General features: G+C 42.1%; 2 protein-coding genes across 3 annotated transcripts in view; one reads left to right on the top strand and one right to left on the bottom strand.

Moving 5' to 3' along the window:
* The window catches only part of Fam151b (family with sequence similarity 151 member B), a 36407-nt gene extending 32426 nt beyond the window's left edge, over window positions 1-3981 (top strand). The window contains exon 6 of the mRNA XM_031360742.1: window positions 3327-3981. Coding sequence (XP_031216602.1) covers window positions 3327-3486 — 160 coding nt within the window. The 3' untranslated portion in view covers window positions 3487-3981. The remainder of the gene's footprint in view (window positions 1-3326) is intronic.
* Window positions 3982-14522: 10541 nt separating this feature from the next.
* Ankrd34b (ankyrin repeat domain 34B) overlaps window positions 14523-19285 on the bottom strand; it is a 40124-nt gene continuing 35361 nt past the window's right edge. For both annotated transcript variants that reach the window (XM_031360466.1, XM_031360465.1), the window contains one exon: window positions 14523-16546. In XM_031360466.1, coding sequence (XP_031216326.1) covers window positions 14997-16523 — 1527 coding nt within the window. In that variant the 5' untranslated portion in view covers window positions 16524-16546 and the 3' untranslated portion in view covers window positions 14523-14996. The remainder of the gene's footprint in view (window positions 16547-19285) is intronic.

The raw sequence follows: 19285 nt of genomic DNA, 5'->3' as shown, positions 1-19285 counted from the left end.
GGGAGGAGGAGCAGGAGGAGGGGGAGGAGGAGCAGGAGGAGAAACAAGAGGAGGAGGAGGAGGAGCAGGAGGAGGAGGAGGAGGTCGAGGTCTTCTGAGTCTGGTAAATTTTAGGAACTTCCTGAGACTTGGGAGTTGTTTACTTCCTGAATGTTAAGTCATCTTCCTTTAGTAGTTCCTAGGTCTTGAGGAGTTGTCCTGGGGATGGAATCTTTTAATTCAGAGAAAATTATCTTTCTGAGCTTGAGATACTTTATTTAAAATTATTTTCAGCTATATTTTCCAACAAATGTGATACCATTTTTGTTTATGGCTGAATAAAATTCCACTGTATATATATGTGCCACATGTTCTTTAGCCATCTGTTGATGGAAGTTTAGGATGATTCCATTCCTTACTGTTGTGAATAGTGGAAAATAGACATGAATGTGCAAGTATCTGTTTGATAGGATGTGGGATGCTTTGCGTGTATGTCTGGGAGTGCCATATCTAGGTCTTATGATAGTTTTATCTTCAGTATTTTGAGCAACCTCTACACAAATCTCCTCACTGTCCTGCAGTCTGATGCCCACCAGTGTCTTCACTGTGCAGTCTGATATTCCACCAGTGTCCTCACTGTCCCTGCCATCTGAAGTCCACCAGTGGTTTCTCTTTTCTTGCATTCTCCACAGAATTTATTGTTTTCTAGTGCTAATATGGAACCTCAAAACTTTCCTTTCCTTTCCTTTCCTTTCCTTTCCTTTTTCTTTTTCCTTTTCTTTTCTTTGGTGGCTAAAAACTGGAGAGTTTTAAAAATATTATTGGCTGTTTGTGTCCTTTTGAGAAACTCCTATTCAATTCATTAGCTCATTATTGACTATAAGACTTAGGGCTTGGATGTCTAATTTTCACAATTCTTTCTGTTTTCTAAATGGTAGCTCTGAGTGCCGCTGGCACAGACTTCCTTCCCTTCTGTAGGCTGTGTGCTCACCCTGGTGGTGGTTTCTTGTGCCGTGCAGGGACTTTCTAACTGCATGTAACTCCATTGTCAATTCTTAGAGTTGTTTCCTGGGCGTTTAGAGCTCGTCTCAGAAGGTCCTTGCCTCTACCTATATTCCCTATGTTTTCCTCTGCCAGTTTCAGAGGCAGCTTTCCCGTCAGAACTACCTTAGCTAGCATCCAGGGTTCTAGTGAATTATGCTCTTATTTTCATTCGAGACTAGAAGCTTTTAAAATTTTCTCTCTGCCTTATTCAGTGTCTCAGTGTTCATTCAAAAGTGTGTTTTTAGGGGTTGTGTATGTTGGTAGAGTGCTTGCCTGGGATACAAAAGTCATGGATTTGATCCTCAGAAGTAAATGAGTAACAAAAGTACATCACCCAGTCTGAGTGTCGGCTTAGTTTCTGTGGTTTCCCTTGCTACTGATTTATAGTTCTAGTTCAGTATAGTATGATACATTATTAGGAAGTATTTCAATTTCATTAAGGCTGGCTTTGTGGCCTATAATTTAATCTATGTTAGAGAAGATTTCATCTGCTACCAAGAAGTCCTTGTTCCCTGTCAGTCGGGTGAGGCATCCCGCAGCTCTCTCTTGATCTGTAGCACGTTAGATCTGATACTTCTTTGATATTGGAGGAGGGTCTGAGGTCCTCCACTGTTGCCGTCAGGACCTATCTGACCTTGCATGCCCTTTAATGTTTGTTGATAAAGCTGAGAGTCCTAAAGTTCAGTGTATAAATTCTTGTCCTTGTTTTCTGCCTCCTCTATGAGTTGTTACTTTATGAACATGCAGAATGCTTCCCCATCTTCTGCGATGAGGCTGGGGACCATTCTGCAGTGTTACGAACATGTAGAACAGCTGAGAGGAGAGGATCCAAGGGCAGGATGTGAGAAAGCAGAGACGCACAGATGCCCCAAGGTGCTGGCCACCCACAGTTTCTTGCTTTGTGTTTTGGTTACATTAACATTCACTTTATAATAATTGGTTAGAAATCTACATTTCTGATTTAAATACCATCTGTGATTTTTTTCACAATATAAAAAAATTTTAAAAATATATCCTGGCCATTGATTTAAATGGATCCAGTTTAAGATATCCTTTAACAATCTTATTTATCCTATTTTAGTTTTAATAAAGTGGAAAGCTATTTAATGAGGCAGAAATGACCTGGAAAATTCTTTTCTTAACCTAAATGATCATATCTGTGTCTTGTTATAAGGTTCGTTACCATGGAACCCAGATAAATTAGCAGATTCTATCTAAGAAAAAAAATACAGAGTTAAAAGCGAATGTTCACTCTTTTCTGTGACCTATAACATAGTTTAAAATTCTTGTCAGTGTGTCACGTGTCACTTCTGGGGACTAAGTGTGAAGCATCTCCCTCTGTTGTGTTTTTTTCTGCTCAAATCTCCTCAGGACAGGAACTTTTAGCAAAGTCACGCCCCTCACTGTGTCACCATTAAACGTCCTAGAGCTCTCCCCTGGATTCCCACAGGTTTATAGAGAAAATAGGGGTGTGACTCCTGGAGAGTGTCCTGTTTCCAGGCACAGCTCCACAGCCATATCAGGAAAAAGGAAAACAGAGCAAATAATGCTCAGACTGTGGTAACGCTTGTACGTGTGTAACACTTAACATATACTCTTATTTTAAAAATTGTCTTCTTCCTTTTTCTCATTTTATTTTTGTATTTTATGTGTGGTGAGGGTCGCATGTGCCTCACAGTATGCATGCAGAGGTTGAGGACAACTTGAAGGAACTGGTTCTCTCTCCTTCCACCAGCAGGTCCTCAGAATTGAGCTCAGGTCACCAGGCTTTGCAATGGTGCTCTAACCGGAGAGCCTGTTCATCAACCCATTTGCTCTTGTTAATGACATCTCTTGGCAGTCCAGTCACTTCATGAGAAAACCTCAAAGGCATAGTGGGGCTATCATTAGTGACTGCATGTTGGGAATGACAATGGTTCTTGATCACTTCACAGTCTCTTCCCATCATGCATTTCATTTCAGTCTGACCAGGCTATTGAGCAAACCCAGGTTTATAGTTGTAATTTTATTTGGGGGACAGAGTCTTTGATCAGCAGCTCCTTTTACAAAACATGACTCATTTCCAGTGCTACAGCGTGGGTCTCTAAGCCACTGAACATCTCGTAATTGAAATATAGAAATTACATAATTTATACGGTAGCAGTGGGGATTTGTTTTGTTGCTGATTGCTTTGATGTTGATGAAGGAGTGGAACAGGGCAGTATGGTTAGACCATGCTGTGGGCTGTGGGCTGTGGGCTGTGGGGAATTCTCTATCGGCTTCTTATCTCTCCGTCTTACCTATTCACCTCTGTTTTAATGCAGGTACAGCTTAACCATCTGGACTGGAAAAGATGACATTTATTCCACTGAAGATTTACTTTACATTCGAGACTACTTTAATAAAACCCAAGTTTTCTATGATATTTTAGAACCACAAAACCATGAATTTAAACAAGCCATTGGAATCCGAGTCACTCTTTAACAATATAGTTTTTATATCTGTATCTATATCTATATCTATATCTACCTGTTGGTTGGTCTATCTATCTATCTATCTATATCTTCTAAATCACTTTCTCTTTGGTTTTATGATTCTTTGCTGCTTTGGTCTCAATCAATGGCTGTATTAATTGTAATTATTGGTATATGATAAATTTATCAAATCAGAAATGCTTGTTGTGTGCGTACTCTGACTTTATAATGTCTCATGGCAGTACATGTCTGTACAAGACTTTACCAACTGCAATAAAATTGTTTTAAAATTATAGTGAAAGTGTTCAAGCTGGGTGTGGTAGCATGTGCTTGTAAAACCCCAGGACTTCTGAGACTAAAACAGGAAGATCAAGAATTCAAGGCCAGCCTGGGCTATATTGTGATACCTTGTCTCAAAAGCAAATTTTTTATAATGTCTCTGTAATCATCATTCATTAATTTTGTAAAAAGACTTGAATCAATAAATGAACTACTTTTTGATGAAGTTAGAGGTACAGTATATTTTTGTCCAGAATTAAGTTCTCTCTATCTAACCCTTAGCAGCTTTCTTGAGAAGAGTCTCTCTGTGTGTGTATGTGTGCCATTGTGAGTGTATGGAGGTCAGAGGACAATGTGAGGAGTGGGTTCTCTCCTTCCACAATGTGCACACTGGAGATCACTCAGCTGTCAGCTCAGCAGCAAGCAGCTTTACTGCTGAGCCATCTTTCTGGCCTAATAGTCTTAAAACAACATTATGTAATGGTTAAGTGACATTCTAGACATTGCCACTTAGATTAAGGCCTAAAGGAACTTAAGGTGTTCTAAGAAGCAAAAGAACTTAAAAGAGAATTGTGAGATTTATTCTGCTGCAAAATACATTCTGAATGGTCACTTGTGTGGGAAAACGATAGTGCTTACGACTTCACACACACACACACACACACACACACACACACACACACGACTGAAGAGCACCTTTGGCCTAAACATAAAAGCTGAGCCTGTAGGCATTTGGCAGTGAGTCTAGAGGCTTCATGACTCCAGAGGAGGGCAGGAAGGACTAACTCTAAACGAAAATAGGCATAAGTGGACTTTAACAAACTTTTCATTACAAGACACCGTTGAGATAGCTCAGTAATTAAGAGCACTGGCTGCTTTTCCATAGGACTCGGTGGCTCACAAAGGTCTGAAACTCCAGGTCTACAGAATCCGATGCCATCTTCTGGCCTCCTCAACTACTGCACTCATGTAGTGCACAGGCATACATTCAGACAAAACACCCATACACATGAAACAAAAATAAGTTCTTAAAGATAAAATCAGAGACACCACTGAGGCATATCTGACAATGGACTGTTATTTTATGCAAAGAAGTCCTATAAACTGGTTAAAAAGTCAAAAGTTTGAATTTAAAAATGAGACAAAAATTAACAGATACATCACGAAATAAAATATTTATATGCCCAAGTTTTTCTGGAAAGGTTCTGACAGTATTACCTCTCATCCAGGAAAGGCCATTTAAGGCACAGTGAGATACCAGTGCTCCTGTCACAGAATGGCTGGCACTATAAGGACTGACAACTTGTGCAGGGGGCAGGGGAGCATTTCTGCAGTATCCAATAAAGATAATAACTCTGCCCTAGGACCCAGCCATTCAATCCATAAACGTAAAGTCAAGAGAGTGCCTGTGTTTACAGAAAAAGATTTGTGACAGAATGTTGGTGGCAGTTGTATCCTGAGCCCCTAATTAGAAACAACACATTTCCATCAGCAAGGAGACTGCTAAATATAATGGACTTACTACACTGCCCTAAAACTGTGCGAACCGCTTATTCACAGTCAGGATAATAGTAAACACAGCATAGAAGGAATGGGACAGCTGAGCACATACTCTGTGGATCCATTTGTACAAAGTCCAAGAGCTCCCAACAGAGGTCAGAATGATGAATGCTCATCGTAGAGTATTGGGGTGGGCAGTGGGGCGATTTGGGGAAGTCATGAAAATGCCATGGCTGTGCCAACATGTGCACTTGGATGTGTATGGCAGGGAATTACTGAGAGGTCTATTTTACTGTTGTAAGGTATATATATCGATCTTTGATAGTATTTTCACAGACCTTGATATAGAAAATGCATAAATTGCTAACAGGTACTGAGAAGCCAGCCCTTTCAGCTTTTGTTAATGTAGAAAGATGCTGTGGGTCACAAGACAGCATTATGGGACAGCATTCTATGCAATGTTGTTCACATGCACAGAAGAATTTTGGAAAGAAGTTCAACACAAAGTACTTGACTCTCCCACATTCCACAAGCCTAGGGCATCAGTGTTGTAGTCCCATAGCCTTTAAGTTCTGCTTCCCACAACTCACAAGACCCTTCCACCCTAGAGGAGCCATTGATAAGAAGTTTGATTGTTCCAAATTTCAGAGCCTTTCAGATCCACAATTGCTTTTGGTCCTGTGAGAGCAGTGTAACCACTCATTAGCCATGAAGAGTTGATTTCTCCAGTGGGAAATTATTAAAAGTAATTTGGAACAGTTTGTTGATTTGCTTGGTATCTTAGTTCTCTGTGGTTTTTACTCCCAGTAAGCTGAATCTAGCAAATTCATAGAAAGGTGCTGTATCTCTCTCCTTGTTTTGGATGTGAGCCTGCCTGTGAGGAGCTTTCAAGGCCCTGAGAGTCACAAGAGTTCATGAACAAAGGCAAGAATAGGTGAGTCTTAAAAAGAAAGATTCAGACACGCCCAAGCTTTTCCTGTAGAAAAAGAGATTGATCAAGTTGGCCAGCCCAAGAAGGACTTCTCCTGGGGCTTGACGTAGACAGGCCCATAGAGGAACTGAGGTTGCTGTTCTAGCAGCCACGTTTATATTACTTTTCTACTTTGTCATTACTTGTCTCTCTTCTTTATACCCATTAGCAGAAGCCTGGACCACAGTTTGACCCATCATGTGGTTTTGGAAGAAGACCACAGTTTCCTGGGGCTCAGGGAAGAGGAAATAGAATAGATACCTGATCTCCATGTACCAAAACTCTACAAATATTTCACTGTGACCTCCATGTCAAGACTCCATCCAGATTGTGGGAAAGGCCCCAGACAGCTGAGAAGAAACCTTGAGATGCCTCTGAGGTGCTTGGACTCTCCAGGGATCACAGCCCTTCTGGAAGCAGAGAAGGGTTGTCGTCAATAGAAGGCAGGGAGAGCCAACCAGGAGCCTGGGGATTCTCAGAGAAGAGAAATGAAGGCCCAAAGCAGGATGATAGGAAAGGGGGTTCAAGAAATGGAAGAAATGTTCATGGGGCTGTGGCCACTAGTCCACTACAGAGCAGAGAAAAGTTTGCATGACCAACATGGAACCTGGCTGATGGCATAGGACAGGGAAGAAGCCAGCTGGAGCTTTCTTTCTCAGCGGGGTTCATTGATGCTACTTCATACTAGTTGGGAGAGAAAAATGAAAACCTTCACTAATTGTAGACCTAGTTTCCATTCTAAGGAAGACATTCTTTAAGTAATGCTACTTCCTAAAGACTTCACTCCACCTCACCCCACTCCCATAGTGATGTTGGCTCTCCTACATATTTAAATTAGTTCATAATCTTAGACAATAAAACTCTCACACAGCCCACAGTTACAGTGTGTGTGGAGGGGTGGCTGGCCACTATCCTTGACCCTTCCCATTCATTGCCTTTGTTCCTGTGCCCAGGCTTGCTGGAGAGCTTGTCCCATGATCTCTGGAGCCTGAGCCACCTGTGCTTCATTACTACTGTAGATTAAGACTCTCTTTCTTGAGGAGCACTCCGTCATTGCTGGTGGGATTGCAAGCTGGTACAACCACTCTGGAAATCAGTTTGGCAGTTCCTCAGGAAATTGGACATAGTACTACCAGAGGACCCAGCTATACAACTCCTGGGCATATACTCAGAAGATGCTCCAACATGTAATAAGGACACATGCTCCACTATGTTCATAGCAGCCTTATTTCTAATAGCCAGAAACTGGAAACAACCCAGATGTCCCTCAACAGAGGAATGGATACAGAAAATGTGGTACATCTACACAATGGAGTACTACTCAGCTATTAAAAACAATGAATTTATGAAATTCTTGGGGAAATGGATGGATCTGGAAAATATCCTTAGTGAGGTAATCCAATCACAAAAGAACACACATGGTATGCACTCTCTGATAAGTGGATATTAGCCCAGACGATAGGAATATACAAAGTACAATCCACAAACCACAAAAAACTCAAGAAGAAGTAAAACCAAAATGTGGATACTTCATTCTTTCATAAAAGGGGGAACAAAATACCCATGGAAGGAGTTGTAGAGACTAACTATGGAGCAGAGATTGAAGGAAGGATAATCCAGAGACTGCTCTACCTGGGAATCCTTCCCATATTCAGTCGTCAAATCCAGACACTATTGTGGATGCCAGCAAGTGCTGGCTAACAGGAGCCTGATATAGCTGTCTCCTGAGAGGCTCTGACAGTACCTGACTAATACAGAAGTAGAGGCCCACAGCCAATCATTGTACCGAGTATAGGGTCCCCAGTGAAGAAGCTAGAGAAAGGACCCAAGGAGCTGAAGGGCTTGCAGCCCCTTAGGATGAACAACAGTATGAACTAACTAGTACCTTCAGAGCTCCCAGGGACTAAAACCATCAACCAAAGAGTATACTTGGTGGGACTCATGGCTCCAGCAGCATGCGTATAGCAGAGGATGGCCAAGTCTGTCATCAATGGGAGGAGAGGCCCTGTGAAAGTTCTATGCTCCAGTATAGGGGAATGCCAGGGCCAGTAAGCAGGAGAGGGTGGGGTGGTGAGCAGGGGGAGGGGGAAGGGAATAGGGGTTTGTTTTTGTTTTTGTTTTCTTATTTTATTTTACTTTTTTTTTTTTTCAGAGGGGAACCTGAGAAAGGAGATATTGTATGACATGTAAATGAAGAAAACATCTAATAAAAAAAAGACTGTTTCTCTCTCTCTCTCCTTCTCCCTCTTTCTCTCTCTCTTTTCTTGGAGTGAAAGAAAATAACAGAAGTCCACATTTTTAATTAAGATATTTGTCTGTGAAAGTCTTGCTTCTTTGTCAGGTCAAGAGCTGATTAAGAAAGGACAAAAGCTCCTGGGCTCAGGACAGAGCTTGTCTAATGTGTGTTTGTTATGCCTGTTGCTGTGATAAAGCACCATGAGCAAATGCAAATTAAGGAGAATTTATTTTGGCTTACAGTTCCAAAGGTATAGGAGTCTAACATAGTGGTGCAGAGGCATGATAGCAGACAACCTGAGCAGGAAGCTGAGTGCTCACATCTTTTCTTTTCTTCTCTCTCTCTTTCTTTCTTTCCTTCCTTCCTTCTTTCTCTCTTTCTTTCTTTCTTTCTTTCTTTCTTTCTTTTCTTCTTTCCTTCCTTCCTTCTTTCTTTCTTTCTTTTTTTTGAGTGCTCACATCTTCAATGGCAAACATGAAGTAGACACAGTGAGCTAGAAGTGGGGCAAAGCTACCAACCTGAAAGCTCCCTGCAGTGACAGACTTCCACCAGGGAGGCTACAGACCCAACCACCCAGCAAACAACACCACCACCTGGGAAGAAAGTCCTCAAATACTGTGCCTATGGGGGTAGTTCTCATTCACACTACCATAGCATGAGAAAGGTCCTGGGTTCAGTCCCCAGCATCATACACACACACACACACATACACACACACACATGCACACACACACATGCACACACACTTGCACATATTCACACACACGCGCACACACACATTCACACACACATGCGCACACACATGCACACACACTTGCACACATTCACACACATGCACACATTCACACACATGCATGCACACACGTACACACACACACATTCACATACACACTTGCACACATTCACACACTTACACACACACACATTCACACACACACACACACACACACACACACACACACGCATTCCTGTTCTCTTGTTGTACACCAGCCTTTTGATACTCCCACCTGTGTGGGACTGTAATAACTTACTTTATCAGTGGCTATGGTAATTTAAGAGCTTTACCCAGTGAGGTCCTTCTGTTCCACCATCTTCCTTTCCACTGATTTTGTAGTTCTTAGAACTGCTCCAACATGGCTGCCTGCTGTAGGATAGACTCACATCTGCACTGGCCAGAATGTTCCATCAGCTTCCACTTCAGGGCAGTTTCCACGTGTCTCTCAGTGGAAGTGACATTTATTCCTTTATTCCAAATTCTTGGTCCCAGTAAGAACCCACAGTTGCAGGAGCCAGCTAGTAAGTGGTTTTTTAAAACCTTTTTTCAATTTGAGAAAATTGATTTGGATTGAAATGTGTTCTCGGGCAATCAAAATCTGTGCCATCCCAACCAACATTGAGTGAGCACAAAAACAAAGCAGAAGGCTGTGTCATGACTGAAATCCTAGGATCTGCCTTCAACTTCCCCTGTTCAGTCTAGAACAAGTAAAGGCAATCTCAAAGAAAGACCATTAGGTAAGAGGCCCTCCTGTTGAGCGTCTGATCCACAGCCACCCCCTTTCTGTGTTTCCAGGAATGGCACCTCTCTCTCCCTAGGACAAGCATCTCTATGGATTGGCAGCCCTCATGGAAATACTCTAGTAGTTTCCTTTTCAGTCATGTTTGATTGCGCCTGAAGACTCTGGGCTAAGTCATGTCATCATCCATCACAGAATAGAAGGCCAGCCTGCCAATCTCAGGACTCTTCTTGAGCTAAGTACTACTATTTATTTATTTACTTATTTATTTAATGTGTAACTACATTATTTATTGCTGTCTTCAGACACACTTGAAAAGGGCATCAGATCTCATTACAGATGATTGTGAGCCATCATGTAGTTGCGGAGAATTGAACTCAGGACCTCTGAAGATCAATCAGTCAGTGTTCTTAGCTGCTGAGCCATCTCTCCAGCCCCTAAATACTACTTCTTTTGCTTACATTTAACTGTTTTTGCAGACTCTTTATCATATTTTTTATCTTCTTGCATTGATTAGTTGTGAATCAATGTGACAAATCACCTACAGAGCAATGGAGGAGAGAAGGCTTTATTTGGCGGCATAGTCTTGGAGGGTTTCAGTCCACCATGGGGCGGGATGCATGGCAGTGGGACCATACAGCTATGGCTGTCTCCTGTACAGCAAACAGGGTGTAGACAGTGACCCAGAACCAGGGCTCGTACTATACTCTGCAAAAGTGTGTGCCAAGTGATTTCTCTGCCAGCCAGGCCCCACCTCAGAAAGTTCCCAGCATCACAAAATGGAGCCACCAGCCTAAAGGACAAGTGTTCAGAACGGGAGCCTATGGGGAACATTTTCACTTCAAACCACATGTCTTCTTACATGCACATCCTGGTTTAAATGTCATTCCCAGAATCTGATCTTTCACAGTTGATCAAGGAATGCTGGATCAGTAGTGGACACAGATTAATCTTCCAGTCACGTGATCCAAGCCCGTTGGCAGTTCCAGCACACAGTGACTGTACCAAGCTAGTGATTAACCGGAGCTGTCTATTTCCTTTATCTGTCATTGATCATCCTAACTCTACTTACTGAACCTCCTGCGTTCCCGACTGCCTCTCACTGCAGATTTGATCCTGCGTCCCAGCATAGTGGAGTCCTCCGGTGATTTCTGTTATCTGCAGGGCATCCTTCCCAGCCTTCGCTTTCCATTCATTCCCTCTACTTGTAGATTTTTAGAGAAGGTTCACAAAAGCAGCATGTCAGCTTGGGAGGGTGAGAGAGAATGAAAGGTGGAGAAAGGGAGGAGAGAGAAAAAGAGGAAGATAGGGAGGGAGGGAGGAAGGGAGAGTTGGTTTTGAAAAGCATTGCTGGGCATGTTTGGCAGAACTTGCCTTTTTGGCTTCTGTTAATAGTTCTTGCTAACCAAATGTGAGGTTGTTCATAAAAGGTAAAGAATGGCAAGGTTTGGGGATGCAGGATTTGGGCAAGTTCTCTACGCAGCCGCCATCCAGTAATACAAATGTTCTAATTTGGCTTTATGAGTATTCATGTGTTCTTTGATGGAGTCACCTTGCAACAACTGTAACATCTATTTGTATGTGATGTATGTTCATATATATATATTTGCCTAAGTCTGGCACGAGTACATTCATGCATATGTGAATGTGCACACATGAGAGTGGATGTGTATGAGTGTGCAAACCAGTGGTCAACATTGGGTGTCTTCCTTTATTGTTTCCTCTTTATTTTTTGAGACAAGGTCCCTCGCTAAACCTGGAACTGGCTAACCGCCCCTGTCCCCAGCTCTTGCCTCTACCTCCCTGGCTCATGTCTGTGCTTAGCTTTTATGCAAGGCTGAAGATATGATCTCATATCTCTGTGTTTGCCCAGCAAGTACTTTACCACCGAACCATCTCTTTAGCCTCGTTTTAATATATTCATACAGGATTTGCTCCCCTTCCACTTAGTCTCCTTCCTCCCCAAATAGTCCCACGTACATGTCCATATGGTAGCCATATTTAAATATACATTTAAATCTAGAATCCACATGGCAAAATATGTATGTTTACCTAAGTCTGGCATGTTTTGCTTAACATGGCGATATCTGTTTCTATTTGTTTCCCTGCAGGTGAAGTAACTTTGTTCTTTAGGACTACTGACTCACCTGTCCATACTGAGAGGCTGCTGGAACAGTCTGCTACAGCTGACTGGCTTGCTAGCTCTACCATTCCTGGAAACTCATCACCCTCAAACATCACCTTCAAAATGCAATATCTCTGTTAAGCAAATACAGGAATCACAGTTATTAGGAACAGAAGGAGATTTGTAAAGGGCTCTGTGGCTACACACCTGCCCTGTGCGTGCCCACCAAGGAGACACTGTGCAGGTGTCACTGCCTTCTCTGCAGAGGCAGTGTCAAGTTCATCTTAGTAACAAGGCTGCCTGTCCCCTCCAAATGACAATCCCTTGGGTCTATATTAACTACAGTCTAGGAAACCCTGCTCACCAGGAGTAAGAACAGTACCTGTAAAACCCCTAAGTTAAAAGTGTTAAATCAAACTCTATATGAAATTTAAACATAAATGTAATACACACACACACACACACACACACACACACACACACACACACACACACACATGATTCCTGTAGGAAACATTGGAGACTCATCATCTGTGCCCAGCGACACATTTAATTTAGTGCAGTAAGAAGCCTGGCCGAGTAGCTTTACAGCTAGACTCTGACAACCTGGGTATGTGTGCTTAGGACTGCGAGAAGGTTAAAAATCCTGGTGATGGTCAACAAAGTTTTAATCATGTCAAATTGTGTTTTCATGTTGGGAAGACAAGTACTCTTATCTTTTTGTTATTTAAAGTACATGTGTGGGACAATTTCTTTTGAAGTTATGTTGAAATACTATTGGTATTTGAAGGAGAAATAAAACAGTCAAAATGATATTTTAAATCTTTATTGATGCCATCTTGATAACAAGTTACTCTATTTACATACTTTTCCAAACTGTCTCCTTACCATGTGAGGTCAAGTACTTTTTGTGATATTAAAACTTGCGAAAGGAATTCAGCTACTTATAAATATCAGTACAATTTTAATTTCTGAATAAAAAATATTTCTAATGTAATTAAGAGTCTCTCCAAAACATTAAATGGAAAAACCTGCGATTTAGTTTTTTTTTTAAATAAAAGCCACAAATAATTAAATAATTTCTATGTACATTTCAAAATGCTTATATCAAATTACCAAGAAAGGCCTCATGCCACCTGTTGGGCAAAGAAATGAAGCTGTAGATGATGTCATTACACTCACACCCTTGGTTTTCTAGCACTTCGGTTAGTCTTTGCTTCAGAACTGCTGGAGTGAAGAATTCTTTGAACACTATACTTTGAAGTCATGTAGGTAATACTGTCATTTTTTTTAAATATCTTATAGTAATGTGTATTTTGTTACAAGTTATTCATAGACCCTAAAATACTAGATGATCCAGATGTCACACCAAGGACATTATCTTTATATATCTTTATATGACTGTCTAATAACTACATATCAGAAATAAAGATATTGCTTAGTAGTGACCCTGTAATACACCTTATGATTAAGTTTCTACTTGGCTTTTGTAATTTTAGCTAAACTAAACTAATCTACTAATCAGTGTTTCTTTTTTAAGATGAAGCAAGCGTTTAATTCCCATTTGTGTTCGATCCCAAACTTCTTGCTCCTCCACCACCACTCTGTTTTGGGTGTTTCTTTTGGGAAGACAAGAATTATGTATATCAGGGTGAAACCTTTTTACTTTTTATATTATCTCGATATTGGAAACCTATGGACAGAATACTCAAAAATAACAGGAGTAATTCCGTAAGATAGCGTGATTGGTAAGTTTGTTTGAAAGCAATGTATGGTACAAAAACAACAGGATTTGGAATATGGTTTGCTGCCTTGCCCGGATAGTTTGGAGGATGGGGAGTCGGCCTGTCGGAGGACAGCCTTTGGTATCAGAAATCCTTGTCCCCTTGTTTGAGGCAGGGTTTCTTTGCTTGAGTGTAGACAGACTACCTGAGCCATGCATTTCTGGGGATTCTCCTGGCTCTGCCCATCTCCCCACAGGGAATGCTGGAATTACAGATACTTGCACTACTCTGTCTAGGTGTCACATGCATTCTGGGAATCCAAACTCCCAGGCCATCAGGCTTGCAAGGCCAATGAGCCATCTTCCCCCCCCCCCCCACCCCGCACCCCATCTGTCATTCTGATGCAGATTTAGCAGCTAATATGAACGCAGCTTGTCTATCTAGTTTTCATGCTTTACAAGTTTTAATTAGACTTTTACCTGCCTGAGTCAACATTTTTAAAGGCTCCATTTTTTCTTCCTTTGTTACTGATGACAGTGCTTTCTTTGATGATTTTGGCAACATGAAAAACTACAACCTTGGGCTGGAGAGATGGCTCAGCAGTTAAGAGTACTGACTGCTCTTCCAGAGATCCTGAATTCAATTCCCAGCAACCATATGGTGGCTCACAACCATCTAAAATGGTATCCAGTGCCCTCTTCTGGTGTGTCTGAAGACAGCTACGGTGTACTCATATACATGAAATAAATAAATTAATTACAAAAAAGAAAAGAAAAGCTACAACCTTGTTGACATCAAGTGCCCAGGAAATTATTGACTTGAGAGCATTGTTTCATAACAGAACATGAAGCCAGTCTGAAATTTTAGAAATTGTTTCTAACACAGGCAACTTTCTTTTTTGGTGATGTTTTGGTAAGATGAAAAAAAAGGTGAACATGAAAGTTGATAAATATTGGACATTTTGAGGAAAACAGATTTCATTTTGTTAGAATTCCCTCAGAAGCTGTGTAGTAAGCTCTGCTCACGGAACCTAATACAAAATACACTATATTTTGATTTGCCTAGCTGCGATGCACTAGCTAAGACTTAAAAGGATATAGTTAAGATTTCTTCTCTAAGTCTATGTTTTTCTGATACAGACATTTGAACATAATGTGTTTCCTAATGGTCTCTTAAAAATTTACTAATTGCTTAATTTGTTCTGTCTGCAGGGACTGTCTCCTTAACAGCATCTTTTTGGTTTTAAACTCTTTCGGGTAAATAGGGGCCGTTGGCATAAGCACTTTTTGGCCACAAGAAAGCAGGCCGCAGATCTTGTTGTTGACACCAATGTCAGTAATGGGAGGGTGAGGATTCACATTCAAGGGTGGCAGAAACCCTGGTCTGCTCTGCACTAGACTGTGATCTATGGGGAAAGCTCCGGAGCCACGCCTTTCCAACACCGCGTGATTCCTCCTGCTCAGAGGGCCTGGAGGGGCAGTCTCCACTAATTCTTTGGACCCTGATAGCAAGGAAGGAGACGGCGCGAAGATCTTTTTCTTTGCAGCTTTGCCGTCTTCTAAGTTTGGAGGAGTGAGACCCTCAGCGAGCTGCGAATCTGAGCTGTAGTGATTGGCCCCCGAGTTTCGCTTTTGAACTATACTCTTTAGAGTGGAGGCAAAAATCTGATTCGAGTCTGGGTCCTGGTCAGGGGGAATTTCCACGCATGTCTGGTTTCCTTCTGGAAACAAGGCATGGTAATTTATTTCATCATGTGACATTTTCCTTGAGTTGACCTGGTCAAAGGCCCTGAGCAAGTGTGCGGTGTCTTTTACATCGATGCTCTGGTGCCTGGTGATGAAACGCTTAGAGAGTGCCAGTGCGTTGGTTTTGTAGGCTATTTCTTCCTCTGGAGTGATATCTTGGAGCTCCTCTTGCAAGGAGGCGACTCTGGCCTGGTGCTTTAACGATGGGGTGCTCTTGATCCAGGCTGGAGCCTGGGAGAGCTTGGGCCCATTAGTGGCCATCACAGGTTTCCTCCGAGGAGAGTCGGGGTCCCAGGTATTATCACTGCCCCCAGACAACTCCTTGTCCTTGAAGCCAAAAAGGGTCAGGTCCGTCTCAGAAGAATATGAAAGTGGCAACGAGGCTGTTTTGATATCAATTTCCGAAGGCGTGGCCGGCGGATGGCTCCCATCCAGGTCTGCGGGAGGCATGTTTAGGTACTGCTGGGTGGTGTGCCTCCCCGAGGGCGACTTCGCCGTGGTGATGATAATGACCTCTTTCCCCTTTGCCTGGCAGGCACTAAGGAGGACTTTCAGGGTATCTCTGTCTTCTGCATTTATAGCATAAACCAGAGCTGAGTAGCCAGAATGGTCCTGCAAGCTGAGATCTGCCCCACTCTTGAGGAGCAAAGAGACCACCTCCGGGCCGGCTCTTTCCAAGCAGGCGTGCATCAGGGCACTTTTCCCGGATTTGTCTTGGATGTTGGGGTCAGCGCTGTTCTCTAGAAGATATTTAACCATCTTGGCTCTGCCGACGCTCTGTTGGTCGACATGTTTGGTCTTACAAGCAATCATTAAAGGGGTTTCCCCACGGTCGTTGCTTTCATTGATGTAGGCGCCACCTTCTAGCAAAAGCCTAGTGAGGCGAAGCCGGCTCTGATGCACTGCTTTGATCAAGGAATTTCCATCTGTTGAAACTTCTGAGCCTTCATCCATCTTCAAAAATCAAAAATCGATACCTGGTTATCAAAAAAAAATGATGAATAGTTAGACTCAATGTCTGACTTGTATTCATCTTGTCATTTTGTCTACTTTTGAAATATGTATGAACAGGACATAGATGGGATTATGTTACTAACTGAAGCAAAACAAAATCATAAATTGCAAAAATAGAAGAAATTTCAGAGTAACAGTAACTTTTATGAAATTGTAAGTTAAAACATTTCTTTAAATTCTTCCTTGAAGCACGAACTCAAGCATTTTCCTAAATTTCATATTTAACAACAGTCTACTTAGTATTTTCTGCTCTTGAAGAGCATATTTTAAAAATTCATATTAAGAAGCAAAGTTAGGCTGAAGAAATAGCTCAGCAGGTAAGAGAGCTTGCCATGCAAGCATGAAGACCCGAGTTTGACTCTCTAGTATCCAGTGAAAAGCTGGGCGAGGCCCATGGGTGGCCACATGGGCCTGTAACCCTATCATTATGGTCAGAGAGACAGGTGGATTCCAGGATTCCCTTGACCAGCTGCTCCAGCTGCAAAGGTGATTTAGGGTTAATGAGAGACCCTGTCTGAAGGGTATATAAGGCAGAAAGCAACAATAGAGGCCACCTCTAGTCTCCTTGTGTGATTGTACTAGCGTAAGCATATGAGTCCGTGTATTCCCCCAACCCAATGCATAGACCACACACATCTGCACATGCATGCACATGAACCTAAATGAACAAATCTTATAGAAATTTATTACTATTATTTTAAGAAACGAGGGAGATGGCTCAGTCATTAAGAGCACTGGCTGCTCTTCCAGAGGGTCCAGATTCAATTCCAGTATCCTCATGTTGCTCAAAACTGTAACACCAGTTCCAGAGAATCTGATGCCTGCTTGTGTTCTCCTCATTTCTCTTCATGCAAGTAGTGCTCAGACATACACGCAGGCAATGCATGCATATGCATATGCACATAAAATAAAGTGTAAAAGAAACTTTAAAAGGAGAAATGCAGGATTTGTAATCACTTAATTTTTACCATTGACACTAAAAAATACATGTTTAATTTATTGAAATATCTCTGGTTCAGACTCTCTCGACAGAGAATCTCATGAGGGAGGTAATAATCATCACTTTATATTGAGCTAAGAGAAAATTTGTCTTTCAGTTGTGCTTACAGTAGGAGACAAAGATCAGATAGGTTTCATAAATGTGATATGTACAGCATGTAGATGTGATCTGAATAATTTTTAGAAAATATTGTTTCTCCTAGTCTCTGGATCTTTTCATTATTTAGAACATATTTTATTATTTGTTGTAACCACGTCCTCATAAGACACTCTCTCCCTAGTTCATATAGTGCATTGGCATTGTACAAAACTAGGAACATTTCTACACCAATATGGCTATTCATTTCTATACAATGCCAAGCTAGCACAGTGAAATGGCTAATCACTGATTTTTTAAATTTTAAGATTATGACTCCCAGCTGGTGGTTTACTCTTGTAATTCTGGCATTTGAGGTGTGTAGGCAGGAGGATCACCATGAATTTGAGGCCAGTCTGGTTTACAGAATATGTTTAAAGCCAGTGTGGGAGCTAGAGAGTTCGACCCTGTCTCAAAAATAAAGAAATAAAAAGGACTAGGATTGCAGGGCCAGAATTTTCTGTTTGAAATAGGAGAGGTGATTAATAGACTAGTCCCTTACTAGAGGGAAAGAGTATACAAAGAGATCAGAAGGCCAAGAGGGGAAAGACAGAGTAGACTTGCACAGAGACAAATTCAGGGTTGACATCTGTAAGCCCCTGGTAGGTGCTGGGCAGAGCTGCAAGGACAGCAGCCTGACCCGGGGAGCTCACGGAGACCTGGGAGATGCTGTATGTGGCTGGTTATAGCAAGATTCACGAGATTTAAACAGCTTTAGTAATTTAGGAACAAATGAGGCTTTTCAGAAGCCAGACAGCAAAGCTTCTTTTTGAAGACTGTGTAAGAATTTAGCAGGTTTAGCTAGGCATGTAATTCAGAGGTGGAGCATTTGCCTAGCACATGAAAGGCCCCCAGTTCTGTCCCCAGCACCAAAACAAACAAACAAACAAACAAGTACAATTAAGAAGCCAATAAGAAGGCTTCATAGGTAAAGGTGCTCACTGTGCAAGCCTGATGACCCAGGTTCAAGCCCCAGAACCTACATAAGGGGGAAAAGAGCAAACCAATTCCAGAAACGTGTCCTCTGGCCTCCCTACATGCACCACAGCATGTCTCCACTCACACAATAATAATAAATATTTTAAAATTAACATTAAAGAAAGACTTTTGCAGGCAGACAAAAGTACAAGAGAGACAGTGAAGCCTAATCTGCAATTATTCATGACGACAGGCTCTGTTTATAGGGGCTGAACCAAACTCTGGAAATATGGCTGCAGATGGCTGGGGTTAGGGCTTATACAGCAAAATGCGCACAACTCATCTTGCTCCCTCCTGAAACCTCCAAACACGAAAGAGTTTTGTAAAAGACATGAGCTCACAAAGCCAAATAGAAAACAGGGAAGACAATAGCAGCCTGGAAGCCCTAAAGAAGAGCCAGCCTGAGAAAGCCAAGAGCTAACCCCAGGCAGGCGCTTTAGGACTGGGGTTCCACAATAAGAAGGGAGCTGCTCAAAAGTTGCTAGGGAGCAGGCAAGCCTTCACTGCTGCTGCCGCTGCTGCTGCTGCTGCTGCTGCCTTCACTGCTGCTGCTGCTGTTGTTGCTGCTGCCTTCACTGCTGCTGCTGCT

The sequence above is a fragment of the Mastomys coucha genome, unplaced genomic scaffold (assembly GCF_008632895.1).
Source record: "Mastomys coucha isolate ucsf_1 unplaced genomic scaffold, UCSF_Mcou_1 pScaffold8, whole genome shotgun sequence".
Classification (NCBI taxonomy): Eukaryota; Metazoa; Chordata; class Mammalia; order Rodentia; family Muridae; genus Mastomys; species Mastomys coucha.
This window is presented reverse-complemented; position numbering and strand designations above follow the sequence as displayed.